Genomic DNA, 14,413 nt, shown 5'->3' with positions numbered 1-14,413 from the left:
AATCTACATGCCAGAGTGGCACGGGGGCGGCCTGCCTTTAGCCCCATAAGATCTCAAGATACAGCATCATAGGACATAAGGTCCCTTACAGATATCACCTAAATGTAGTTCTCTAATTTTTTAGTTAAGAAAAGAAACCTGAAGTCCCTTTTGCCTTCAATCTTCTCTGATCTGGCTCCTAGAGATGAGAACATCTTAAGTAACCAAGCAAGATCAATGGCGAACTGGTTACCTGTTCTCTGTAGGATACATTTAATGCATTTCTTTCCTGCTCTCTTCTATTTGATACTTTCTCAGTGTTCTAGTCCTTCCTTTTTGGAGGAACCGTCTATTATTTGAAAAGCAAAAAGAACCTAATTTCCACCTTACCAAAATGGATTTAAAAGCCCTTTTGTTCCAAGTTTCTTAATTTAAAATCAGGAACAAAACAGTGTATCTTACTTTGTCATTAAGCGGTTGCAATTTAGGAATAAAACAGTTTCTAAATCTTCCAGCTGGGTTAAAATTGGGAGCTCCCCTTCCCCCATCCAAACTTCATTACATACTGCACTAAAATTCTCCCTCTTAAGAGCTATCTTAAAGGGCATGTCGGGCTTCCCTGGTGGCGCAGTGGTTGAGAGTCCGCCTGCCGATGCAGGGGACATGGGTTCGTACCCTGGTCTGGGAAGATCCCACATGGTGCGGAGCAGCTGGGCCTGTGAGCCATGGCCGCTGAGCGTGTGCATCCGGAGCCTGTGCTCCGCAACGGGAGAGGCCACAACAGTGAGAGGCCCGTGTACCATAAAAAAAAAAAAAAAAAAAGGGCATGTCAGGGAAAGGCAACACATAGATCCTTTATCATTTTTTAGGGTGGAAGTTTTGTTTTGTTTTTTTTTAAGATTTGTTAGGACTCATTAACTATTTTCATTTTTTCCCTTTTTTTGATGGGCTGTGATATTCAGTCCCACACAATTGCAGGGGAAGAAAAAGTTATCCTTGACCTATTTAGGGTCCCTGGCTGGGCCTGAAAACTAAACTGACAAAGCTAAACAAGAGAAAAGCATACAAATTTATTTCATATAAGGTTTACATGGCACAGGAGCCTTTATAAGGAAACAAAGACACAAAGAAACAGACCTGAGTATTTTTATGTTAGGTGTGGTGACAGGTGTACAGTCCTGGAGGAACATAAGTTAAGGAGTACGAGGTAAGTGTATTAGCAAGGCCTGTTTCTTCTTGGTTCCCTTTGTCTTCAGAGATAAGGATGCTCCTTTCCATGTATAGGGCGGGCGCCTCTCATTTACGAGAGCCTGTGCTCCGGTCACAGGGGAAAAGGGTGGGGGCAAAATCAGAGTGACCTTCCTGCTTCTGCCATTTTCTCAAACCCCTTCAGCATAAAGTATTCAGTATCCCAAGGTGGCATATTTTGTGTTTGTGTGTCCTGAATCCCAGAAACACACAACAAAATCAAGTATATACTTACTGGCGTTGTATATATGTGTATAACTGCATATACTCAAATCTATCAAAATGACACAAATCTCTTCTGATGCCCATGCCCATTTCTTCAGTGGTCTGGAGTTCCTCAAGGCCAAGGATAGAACTCATTCTGCAGGTAGAACATTCTGTTTTTAGTCCAATGCTGTTGTTTTCTTTCATTTATTTGGTTATGCATACTCTACCTCAAGGAGAAAGGCAAATGGCATTGCTGTTCTTGGAAGTGGTAACTTGCTCATGAGTTATTTCCCATAATACATGGTCATCACCAGTTGGTCAGAAATGATTTTTGTTTTAGGTGAGGGGTTGGGATGGTGACACTTACGTTGTGTCTGCAGTCTCATGTTTGTGGTGCCCTGGAGAAAGGACTGTGCGGGGGCCAGGACTCACTTGTTTTGCTTGCGTGTGGATTCTTATAGGCTCTTTCTTGATGACCGCAGGACTGCCTAGCTCTGTTATTTTCCAACTGTTTCCTGCAGAACTCATCCTGGAAGCTGATAAAGGGGATAGAATGGGGACAGGGTCCCAGAGTCCTAACCCTGCTTCATCCTGCGTAGCAACTTGTTTATGCTGTTTACATATTGAATTTCTATGATTTTTTAAATAAGAATAACACATCTAAAGCTAAAAGAATTTGGAAAATCACTCATCTATCCCAACGCTTTTATTTGAGAGATGAGAACATGGAGGCCGAAAGAGAAAACAATGGACTCAACCCTAAGACACATAACTAGGGTCAGAACTTGGGCTAAAATTCAGCTTTTTATTTCAAATTTCAGCTTTCTATGAGTGAACCATGCTCTGTCCTTTTGATGGCCAATGAACTCTTCTTAAACAGCCAACACCAGAAGTAGTAGGTGATCGACCATGAATAGCTAGGCTCTTACTCTCTACAAGGAGTACTTTTTATTTTTACTTATTCTTGCTATAGTTTGGAATTTGAAAAGACTTTGTCAGAAAAACATCACATGGGTTAGGGTTAGGATATTACATGTTCATATAATTACATTTTCATAGTTTCTTTGTCATATATATCTTATATAATAAGAATTGTTTCAAATAAAATACACAAGAATCTTCATTTTTTTTACCTAGGCAAGTAGGAACCATCCATATCATTTGGGGGTAGGAAGTATAATTTCTAATGGTATTTTACATTAAAAAATTGAAAATATTTCTTTTCTTTTAGAGCCATGTAAGTGAAAATCGTGATGAAGTTAAAGCTGTGAAAAACCTATACCCTGGTTATAAAAACTACACAGATGTGTATGATAAAAACAACCTTCTGACAAATAAGGTAAGTTGTACATCATGATATAATCTATATGAAGTACGGCATATTTATCTAAATTTTAAAATCTCAGTAGTAATCTTCAGACTTCTATAACACACGTGCATTTCCCAAACTCAAGTACAGAGTGTGCATATTCATGTGTGCGCAGAATTAAAAATGGGCCTGGTTTCATCCCTAATGAATAAATCATTACATTTATTGGTAAATAAATCTAAAAGCTTCTTTGAGGTGGGAATGTCATGTGGTCCAAGGACATTTTGTCAGTATCCATTAGAATGTAAATGTGCATTCCTTTGAGTTAGAAAATGTATTTCTGAAGATCCATTCTGTAAGGACTATGACTAGGGATGTTAATTACATATGAAAGTTAAAAAATGGCTATCAGTGGGAAATTGTTTAAATTATAGAACATACATAATTAGAATTTTATCCAACATTCACAAAGAATGAAGTATACAGACTTACAAGGAAGAGTGTTTGTACAGTATTGTTTGATATGTGTATATACGTGTGGGTGCGTGCTCACTTACCAAACACTGTCTGGAAGACACACATTGAACGTTAAAAGTGATCCTTCCTGAGGGAGAAAGCAGAGGACTTTTTACTTTTTATTTTTAAACATTCTAAGATTGCTTTGTAAAAGAAATGAGTATTACTACATTTATAATTAAACAATTTTAAGTTAATTAAAATTAATATGAGTGAGGAGAGACCTCATTACAACAATATACCCCCTGGCCTTGGCATTTAATGAAATGTATGAACTGCATGGAGAGTTTAACTATTACAGCAAATAAATTCTTAGGGACTTTGTGCTCAGAGATCTGAATGTGACTGATTTGAAAGGTTAATACTCTGCACAGATCTTGTTTATGCTACATCATAATTTTCATCCTCCTCTACATATATTTCTATATAATTAATAAATCAGCCTTCAATTTGCATGTTAATTTTACTTGCATAGAGGTCAGCTGGACCAACCCTCATTTATTTTATAGATTAAAAAAGAGAGAAAAAGATCCACAAATGTGTGGGACTTTCGTAATCCAATGTTTTCACAGGCCTTTTCTGAGGTGTAACTTGGGCACAGTGATTTTATACATAGGTAATCATCAATGTTCTTGTGAAGATGATAACAGATAAGTCACAGCTTTTATGTGCACCTATAATATCTTGCTGTGAGTGAGGACTGACTTAAGCATTTTTGAGTGGTAGACTCCACATAGGATGCTCTTCTCTCCAGACAGTGATGGCACATGGCTGCTACCTTTCTGAAGAAGAACTGGATGTATTCAGGGAACGAGGAGCATCCATCTCACATTGTCCCAATTCTAACTTATCGTAAGTAGGCAATTATTGATTAGTAGATTATGAACGTTTGGGTTGCAAAGTAGCGGCCAAATACCTTTGTTTTCTCAGTCATTCCTCCAGTATCTCTCTTCCGTAGTTATGTTCAATTGGGATGTGAACTAGATAGAAGGACACCTACCTATACTGTACTGGGGAGACAGCACTTAAAAGAGGCTATTTTTTGCAGAGTATGCATTTGAAGAGCACTACATCTCTTAAAATTTCTGAGTTTGCACAAAACAGAACAATAGGAAATAGAGTTCAAAACCAATATCACTGAGAACTTAGAGCTAAGGACCGAAAGAGTGGGTGTGCCAACCAGGTGTTCCAGAGAGAGTGTACTGACCTCTTACTACTTTGTGTTGTACAAACTACTAGGAATGTGCACATACCAGAAATGGTGCAATGCTACTAGAACCCAGCACCCTTCAGTAAATGTCATGCTGCTATATCTGACGAGATGCACTTAGGAGGGGACTTGTCCTGCTGTAATTCGCACAAACAAAATTTTTATTTAAACCTGGTTCTTAACCTTTGAAAGGTTATAGATGCATAAGGGAATCAGATGAAACTTGTGGTCTGGATCATCAGAAAAAAAACCCCATACGGGGCTTCCCTGGTGGCGCAGTGGTTGAGAGTCCGCCTGCCGGTGCAGGGTACATGGGTTCATGCCCCGGTCTGGGAAGATCCCACATGCCGCGGAGCGGCTGGGCCCGTGAGCCATGGCCGCTGAGTTTGTGCTCCGCAGCGGGAGAGGCCACAGCAGTGACAGGCCCACGTAACGCAAAAAAAAAAAAAAAAAAAAGCCCATAGACATAAAAATGCTGCATCTAATTTCAGGGAATTCATAGATTCCATAATGCCAATCCTTGGACGCTAGGCTAAGAATTCATGCTCCACAATTAGATACAGAAAGGATTTCTCATTTCTTGTGTTAGTCGGGTCAGAACAGAGCTAGAGGCAGGTTGGGGTGGATCATTCATATATTCATTCAATAAATTTATTAGCTTCTGCTAGATTTTTTTTTAACGTCTTTATTGGAGTATAATTGCTTTACAATGGTGTGTTTCTGCTTTAAAACAAAGTGAATCAGTTATATATATACATATGTTCCCATATCTCTTCCCTCTTGAGTCTCCCTCCCTCCCACCCTCCCTATCCCACCCATCCAGGTGGTCACAAAGCACCGAGCTGATCTCCCTGTGCTATGCAGCTGCTTCCCACTAGCTATCTGTTTTACATTTGGTAGTGTATATATGTCCATGCCACTCTCTCACTTTGTCACAGCTTACCCTTCCCCCTCCCCATATCCTCAAGTCCATTCTCTAGTAGGTCTGTGTCTTTATTCCCGTCTTACCCCTAGGTTCTTCATGACCTTTTTTTTTTCCCCTTAGATTCCATATATATGTGTTAGCTTACAGTATTTGTCTTTCTCTTTTTGACTTACTTCACTCTGTATGACAGACTCTAGGTCCATCCACCTCACTACAAATAAGTCAATTTCGTTTCTTTTTATGGCTGAGTATTCCATTGTATATATGTGCCACATCTTCTTTATCAATTCATCTGTTGATGGACACTTCCATGTCCTGGCTATTGTAAAGAGTGCTGCAATGAACACTGTGGTACGTGACTCTTTTTGAATTATGGTTTTCTCAGGGTATATGCCCAGTAGTGGGATTGCTGGGTCATATAGTAGTTCTATTTTTAATTTCTTAAGGAACTTCCATACTGTTCTCCATAGTGGCTGTATCAATTTACATTCCCACCAACAGTGCAAGAGGGTTTCCTTTTCTCCACACCCTCTCCAGCATTTATTGTTTCTAGATTTTTTGATGATGGTCATTCTGACTGGTGTGAGATGATACCTCACTGTAGTTTTGATTTGCATTTCTCTAATGATTAATGATGTTGAGCATTCTTTCAAATGTTTCTTGGCAATCTGTATATCTTCTTTGGACAAATGTCTATTTAGGTCTTCTGCCCATTTTTGGATTGGGTTGTTTGTTTTTTTGATATTGAGCTGCATGAGCTGCTTGTAAATTTTGGAGATTAATCTTTTGTCAGTTGCTTCATTTGCAAATATTTCCTCCCATTCTGAGGGTTGTCTTTTCATATTGTTTATGGTTTCCTCTGCTGTGCAAAAGCTTTTAAGTTTCATTAGGTCCTATTTGTTTATTTTTGTTTTTATTTCCATTTCGCTAGGGTCAAAAAGGATCTTCCTGTGATTTATGTCATGGAGTGTTCTGCCTATGTTTTCCTCTAAGAGTTTAATAGTGTCTGGCTTTACATTTAGGTCTTCAATCCATTTTGAGTTTATTTTTGTGTATGGTGTTAGAGAGTGTTCTAATTTCATTGTTTTACATGTAGCTATCCAGTTTTCCCAGCACCACTTGTCGAAGAGGCTGTCTTTTCTCCACTGTATATTCTTGTCTCCTTTATCAAAGATAAGGTGACCATATGTGCGTGGGTTTATCTCTGGGCTTTCTATCCTGTTCCATTGATCTATATTTCTGTAGTCTTGATTACTGTAGCTTTGTAGTATAGTCTGAAGTCAGGGAGCCTGATACCTCCAGCTCCATTTTTCTTTCTCAAGATGGCTTTGGCTATTCAGGGTCTTTTGTGTTTCCATACAAACTGTGAGATTTTTTTATTCTAGTTCTGTGAAAAATGCCAGTGGTAGTTTGATAGGGATTGGATTGAATCTGTAGATTGCTTTGGGTAGTAGATTCATTTTCACAATGTTGATTCTTCCAATCCAAGAACATGGCATATCTCTCCATCTATTTGTATCATCTTTAATTTCTTTCATCAGTGTCTTATAATTTTCTGCATACAGGTCTTTTGTCTCCTTAGGTAGGTTTATTCCTAGATATTTTATTCTTTTTGTTGCAATGGTAAATGGGAGTGTTTTCTTGATTTCACTTTCAGATTTTTCATCATTAGTGTATAGGAATGCAGGAGATTTCTGTGCATTAATTTTGTATCCTGCTACTTTACCAAATTCATTGACTAACTCTAGTAGTTTTCTGGTAGCATCTTTAGGATTCTCTATGTATAGTATCATGTCACCTGCAAACAGTGACAGCTTTACTTCTTTTCCAGTTTGGATTCCTTTTATTTCTTTTTCTTCTCTGATTGCTGTGGCTAAAAGTTCCAAAACTATGTTGAATAACAGTGGTGAGAGTGGACAACCTTGTCTTGTTCCTGATTTTAGAGGAAATGGTTTCAGTTTTTCACCGTTGAGAATGATGTTGGCTGTGGGTTTGTCATATATGGCCTTTATTATGTTGATGAAAGTTCCCTCTGTGCCTACTTTCTGGAGAGTTTTTATCATAAATGGGTATTTAATTTTGTCAAAAGGTTTCTCTGCATCTATTGAGATGATCATATGGTTTTTATCCTTCAATTTGTTAATATGGTGTATCACATTGATTGTGTATATTGAAGAATCCTTGCATTCCTGGGATAAACCCCACTTGATCATGGTGTATGATCCTTTTAATGTGCTGTTGGATTCTGTTTACCAGTATGTTGTTAGGGAGTTTTGCATCTATGTTCATCAGATATTGGCCTGTAGTTTTACTTCATATCCTTACTTGTTTTAGAGTTCTTGCAGAAGCAGAACATGACGTGAGGATTTATGTACAAGTAATTTATTTGGGAGGTGATCTCAGGAAGCACCTTTATGGGGTGAGACAGAGAAGGGAAGGAAGACAGTAAAGAGCACGTCACCAAGCTAGTTACCACCATGGGTTCCTGGAATTTAATCCTTCTGGAAAACTCAGCAAGCCAGTGTACAAAGCAGACCTCAAAGACAACCTGCCCAAGGGGTGGGGGAGCTGGAGTAATTATACCTAAACCTACCAGTTATTGGTGGAGGGCTGCTGGGTGGGTTCGAAGGGGCATGAAGTCCCTGCAACTTCGGACCTTCCCCAATCAAGGGCAGAGCGGGCTCTAGCGGAGTGAAAGAGCCTCCAGGCAAAGAGTAGGAGGTGCCAGCAGTCAAAAGTCTAGGAACTTTGCAAATGAAAAAGTTCTACATCAGTGGCAGTATGGGAAAGGCACGAGAGCCACAGCAATGTGTTTCTGGAGTGTTTTGAGAGGTTCCAGAGGCTTTTAGTTTTCAGACATAAAGTGGCCGTACATAACAGGGAATCTTGCCTAGGTACAGCTTAGTGACCATAATTATGGTCTAGTGACCAGTTAGGGGAAGGGTTTAACATCCTGTGGGTTTAGTTACACAACATCTAAATTAAAACATGACCCAGTTTTACAAACTGAGGTTTGAAGTTAAATTTCTTTATGGCTAATATTTTGGTTTGAATGGTCACTGTTACTCTTTCTCCAGCCACTTTGAGAGATTTATTGCATGTGCACTGGCAGTTTGAAAATGATAATTATGTGGATTTTCAAGCAGACTACTTTGACCTTTGCATCTTCTCAGACTTTTAAGGATGCTTTAGTTTTTCTTTGTCTCTTTAAAGGCGGCACATCTACTGAGTCAGGGTCACGAGCTCCGGAATTCAGTCCAGGAACCATCTCTGCTAGTTGCTGCTGTTCTCAGAGGTAGCATTTGAACCACCAGGCCCTGACTTACAACCTGCACCCCCTCTTCCAGCTATACCCCTCTTTCTTTGACCTTGCAAGTCACTACTCATTCAAGGCAACAAATGATCCCAGGAAGAGAGGAAAGGCAACGCTTTATAATTTCTACTTCCTAGCATAGAAGGATGGGTTGGTTAAAAAAAAAAATTAAAGACCTATAGTTGATAACACCATATTGTATAACTGAAATTTGCTAAGAGAGTAGAACTTGTATGTTCTCACAAATAAAAAAGGTAAATAGGGCTTCCCTGGTGGCGCAGTGGTTGAGAGTCCGCCTGCTGATGCAGGGGACACGGGTTCATGCCCTGGTATGGGAAGATCCCACATGCCGCAGAGCAGCTGGGCCCGTAAGCCATGGCAGCTGAGCCTGTGCTCCGCAGCGGGAGAGGCCACAGCAGTGAGAGGCCCGCGTACCGCAAAAAAAAAAAAAAAAAAAAGGTAAATATGTGAGGTGATAGATGTGTTGGTCGACTCAGCGGGGGGAAATCCTCTCGCAATGTATACATATATCAGATCATCATGTTGTACACTTTAAATATCTTAGAATTTTGTCATTTGTATCTTAAGCTGAAAAAATATTAAAAATTACAAAAATTTTTGAACTAGTTGCAAGATTTAATTTCTTCATTTATTTTTCCTTACAAATGATCCCCTGCTCTCCCTTCTAATTCTTGCTGCTTTGTGCCCTTCTGATATTAACCTCTGCTCAATGGTTCAAACTCCTTCATGATCCTTTTTTACTCCAGGACTCGGATGGTCTGATTTTTTTGTGTTTGTGTGGTGCGCGGGCCTCTCACTTTTGTGGCCTCTTCCATTGCAGAGCATAGGCTCTGGATGCGCAGGCTCAGCAGCCATGGCTCACGGGCCCAGCCACTCCACGGCACATGGGATCTTCCTGGACCGGGGCATGAACCCGTGTCCCCTGCATCCGCAGGCGGACTCTCAACCACTGCGCCACCAGGGAAGCCCCTGGATGGTCTGATTTGACTAATGTGTTTATGTCAGCATTACAGCTGAGATGGGAATCATAATTTTCAGTGATATCACCATCATTTTTGTTAGTGCCTTTCTCTTGTTGGACCCACGTGGGTCTCCTTGTTCTGACTGTCTCCTCTCTCTACAGGCTCAGCAGCGGCCTTCTCAATGTGCCAGAGGTCCTGAAACATGGAGTGAAGATAGGGCTGGGTACAGGTTAGTAGTTTCCCATGAAGAACCATGGCAAAGTGGTTAAGTGCATAACTTTCAAATGTGACTAATTTTCAAGTAAGAGTTCTGTGTTTTAAAAGACTTAGTTTTATTTTCTGGTAGTCATATCTAGAGCTAATAAAATAATGAGGTTGGAAGCAGTAAGAAAGTGTATGCGAAGGGAAAAGTTTTGATGACATTAACCTCTTGAAAGCCATTAACCATGTTTACTATTCAGACACGGGGCTATAAAGGATAAGTCCTTCTCAAGTGTTTTAGAGATTCTTTTTGAAAAGTCCTTGTTTTTTGTTTGTTTGTTTTGTCCTTCCTGCTAAATTTCAATGGTTTGGATTTGTATGTTTTTGGTTTTCAATAGCTGTGCCATCACAAATACTATCTCAAAAGAAAATTATTCAACTTTGCCAGTAGTGAGCACAAATTCAGTCTATGCCATAACGGAGAACTCTAAGAGATGTTAAAAAGCATGCTTTGCTTTTAAGCAGTTTTTAACAAAATGAGATTCTAATTCCCACAGGCAGTCTGATGTTTGCTAGGCTGAAGGACAGTCTAGGTGGCTGATGAATTAGTGATGTCTCCTTTTTTTTCACAGTACATTTGAATTGTTTTTCTTGAGTGTGTACTGTGCTGCTCACTTTAGAAGTGTCAGTCAGGCCCAAATGTTTAGGCATCCACTGTGAACCTTTTTTTTTAATCACTGTGTGTGAATGAACTAAAAAAAATTTTTTTTAAATGGCTGTGGGGCACAAGGTCTTATTTTTCATTCTTGATGCGTTTGAAGAGCACCAGAATGTTTGCATATTGACAATAATGGTTTTTATCATTTTCTGCAATGACTCAAGTCTCAGTTAATTTTTATACCAAGCAATATTGGTAAGACATACAATAATACAAAATGATTTATCTATAATTTTAAAGAGGTGTGCTAGATTAGAAGTTTTTCTAAATTTTACATGAATCAGAGCAATTAAAATTCTTAAAATTTTGAATTTAAGCATTGAATCATTGAGATTGTGTAGTACCTGGATATAGTCTCAGGTATTAAGGCAGGAAACCAGTTATTTTTAACTTCACAGAAAAGCTTTAAATGAATAAAAAAAAAGTGGCCAAGAGTTTTTGTCAATCAATTGAAAATTTGGTAGAAATGCAAAAATCATATGTACTGCTTTCAAATTTTCTAGGATTTTGGTCTCCATGATTTAAGTTCATCACATGATTTCCAGTTCTTGATTTTGGGTTGTATAGTGATTGTCTAAAATGATTAGGTAAAGCTATGTCACTTATTAGCTGTAAGACCCTGAGCAAATTACCTTAATTTTCTAAGGCTTTGTTTCCTAATTTCTATAACAATAATTATAATAATGTCTATGTTACAACCTTGTTTTGAGGCTTAAATGAAAAAAAATGTGTGTGAGGTGGTTAGCACATATCTGGCATTTTGCAATGGTTAATGAAGATTGGCTTAAAAGGGAAAAAGTAACGTTGGTTTCCGATTAAGTATGATATATTATCATATTAACTTGGAGAATGTTGCATTTTACATAGTCTCTGTTGTAACAGCCATCCTATGCACCAGTATTACCTAAACATGACCTTTATGTATAAACCTGTCCTTCTGCTTTGGACTTCAGTAGATTATTTAACTTTAACTTATACTGTGGACAGAGAGCAGGTCCAAGAATGGATCATTCACCATGTCTATAAGAAACAGAGGCAGATCTGGACTTCCTCAAATATTAAATAGGAGAAACCCTGATGAAGCTTCACAAAAATATTGCAAAACAAGAGAAAGCAGTATCAAAAAGAAGAAGAAGATGAACATAGCTCTGAAAAGCATCTACTTCAGGATCCAGAATAAGAGTTCAGAAAATTGCTAGCATCCTTAGAGTACAAGAAGACATGGCAGTATGGAAAGACCATGAGTTTTGATGGAAAAGGAAAATTTGAAAATGAAAGAAGAAAACTGAAAAAGAAATGAAAAAAAGAATAAGAAGCATGTAGATAGACCCTCATACACTACTGCAGGGAGATTAAATGGTACAACCAACGTAGAGAACTGTTCGGCAGTTTCTTATAAAGTTAAATATACATCGGTAATTCCACTTTGGGTATTTACCCTAGAGAAATGGACACACATATTTGCACAAATAGTTGTACAAGAATATTTATAATATCTTTATTCATAATAGCCCCAAACTGGAAGTAGTCCAAACAGCTTCCAAGAGGAGGACAGATAGGCAAATGTGGCATATTTATACAATTAAATATTATTCAGCATTCTAAAAACAGAACAAAACGTTGATATATGTAGAATATGGATAAATCTCAAAAATATTTTGTTAAAAATGCTGGAGAGGGTGTGAAGAAAAGGGAATGCTCCTACACTATTGGTGGGAATGTAAATTAGTGCAGCCACTATGGAAAACTGGAGCTTTGTCAACTGAAAACAGAGTTGCCATATAATCCAGCAATCCTACTCCTAGGCATATATTTGGACAAAACTCTAATTCAAAAAGATACATGCACCCCTATGTTCACAGCAGCATTATTTACAATAGCCAAGACATGGAAGCAACCTAAATGTCCATCAGCAGAGGAATTGAAAAAAAAGATGTGGTATAGAAGATCTAGATGCCTAGAAGAGACAAGATGGCAGAATGGAAAGACTAGAGCTCACCTCCTCTCACGAAAACACCACAATCACAACTGATTGCTGAACAACCATGGACAAAAAAGACTTGAACCTACCAAAAAAGGTATTCTAAAGACAAAGAAGGAGCCACAACGAGATGGCAGGACGGGTGCTTTCACTGTATCATAAAATCTCATACTTGCCAGGTAGGTGACCCACAAACTGGAAAATAATTATTTCACAGAGGTTCTCCCACAGGAGTGAGAGTTCTGAGCCCCATGTCATGCTCCCCAGCCTGGGGGTCTGGCATCAGGAGGAGGAGCCCCCAGAACATTTGGCTTTGAAGGCCAGTGGGGCTTGAATGCAGGAGCTCCACAGGACACTGGGAAACAGACACTCCACTCTTGAGGAAGCACACAAGGTTTCACAGGAACTGGAAACCAGAGCAAAGCAGTGACTCCATAAGAGGGTGGGCCAGACCTATCTTCAAGTCTTGGAGGGTCTTCTGAGGAGGTAGGGATTGGCTGTGGCTCACTCTAGGGGCAAGGACATTGGTGGCGGATGCCCCAGGGAATACTCATAGGCATTAACTCTCCTGGAGATAGCTATTTTGGCACTGAGAACTGGCCTCACCCAACAGGCTGCAGGCTTCAGTGCTGGGATGCCTCAGGCCAAACAACAAACAGGGTGGGAACACAACCCCACCCATCAGCAGACAGGCTGCCTAAAGTCATCCTGAGCCAAAAGCTGCCTATAAACACACCCCTTGACATAGCCCTGCCCACCAGAGGGATAAGACCCAGCTCCACCCACCAGTGAGCAGGCACCAGTTCCTCCCACCAGGAAGCCAGCACAAGCCCCCAGATCAATCTCACCCACCACAGGGCACATACCAGAACCAAGAAGAATTACAGTCCTGCAGCCTGGGGAATGGAGATGGCAAACACAGAAAGTTAGACAAAATGAGACAGCAGAAAAATATGAAGGAACAAGATAAAACCCAAAAGAACAACTAAGTGAAGTTGAGATAGGCAATCTACATGAAAAAGAATTCATAGTAATGATAGTAAATACGATTCAAGATCTTGGAAAAAGAATAGAGGCACAGACTGAGAGGATACAAGAAATGTTTACTAAAGAGCTAGAATCTTTAGAACAAACAGAGATGAACAATAAAATCACTGAAATGAAAAACATACTAGAAGGAATCAATAGCAGAATAAATTAGAAAAATGAATAAGTGAGCTGGAAGACAGATTGGTGGAAACCACTGCTGCAGAACAAAGAAAGAAGAATGAAAAGAAATGAGGACAGTCTAAGAGACCTCTGGGACAACATTAAACACAACAACATTTGCATTATAGGGGTCCCAGAAGGAGAAGAGAGAGAGAAGGGGCCTGAGGAAATACGTGAAGAGATAGTAGTTGAAAATGTCCCTAACATGGGAAGGAAACACTCACTCAAGTACAGGAAGCACAGAGTCCCATAGAGGATAAACCCAAGGAGGAACACACCAAGACACATATTAATCAAACTGACAAAAATTAAAGACAAGGAGAAAACATTAAAAGCAACAAGGGAAAAGCAATAAGTAACCTTATGGGAGTTCCCTTGTATGTTGTCAGCTGATTTTTCAGCAGAAACTATGCAGGCCAGAAGGGAGTGACATGATATATTTAAAGTCATGAAAGGGAAAAACCTATAACCAAGAATACTCTACCTAGCATGGCTCTCATTCAAATTTGACAGAGAAATCAAAAGCTTTACAGACAAGCAAAAGCTAACAGAATTCAGGACCACCAAACCAGCTTTACAGCAAATGCTAAAGGAACTTTTCTAGGCAGAAAAGG

At 39.4% G+C, this 14,413-nt stretch overlaps 1 protein-coding gene and 1 long non-coding RNA gene across 3 annotated transcripts in view; one reads left to right on the top strand and one right to left on the bottom strand.

Annotated features, from left to right (window-relative positions):
• Positions 1–14,413, top strand: part of GDA (guanine deaminase) — a gene marked incomplete at both ends in the record, with an annotated part of 130,029 nt that overhangs the window by 76,748 nt on the left and 38,868 nt on the right. Inside the window, 3 exons of the mRNA XM_082657418.1 lie at positions 2,666–2,773; positions 4,014–4,111; positions 9,852–9,919. Of these exons, the coding sequence (XP_082513544.1) occupies positions 2,666–2,773; positions 4,014–4,111; positions 9,852–9,919 (274 nt within the window). The remainder of the gene's footprint in view (positions 1–2,665; positions 2,774–4,013; positions 4,112–9,851; positions 9,920–14,413) is intronic.
• The window catches only part of LOC309824486, a 129,422-nt gene continuing 116,485 nt past the window's right edge, over positions 1,477–14,413 (bottom strand). For both annotated transcript variants that reach the window (XR_014296935.1, XR_014296936.1), the window contains exons 3-5: positions 3,301–3,347; positions 1,867–1,970; positions 1,477–1,588 (exon numbers count right to left, since the gene is read on the bottom strand). This is a non-coding gene — a long non-coding RNA (uncharacterized lncRNA). The remainder of the gene's footprint in view (positions 1,589–1,866; positions 1,971–3,300; positions 3,348–14,413) is intronic.

The sequence above is a fragment of the Grampus griseus genome (genome assembly GCF_964374135.1).
Source record: "Grampus griseus genome assembly, chromosome: 6".
In the NCBI taxonomy this organism is placed as follows: domain Eukaryota; kingdom Metazoa; phylum Chordata; class Mammalia; order Artiodactyla; family Delphinidae; genus Grampus; species Grampus griseus.
The sequence above is the reverse complement of the archived record's forward strand: the minus strand, read 5'-3'. Positions and strand labels throughout refer to the sequence as shown.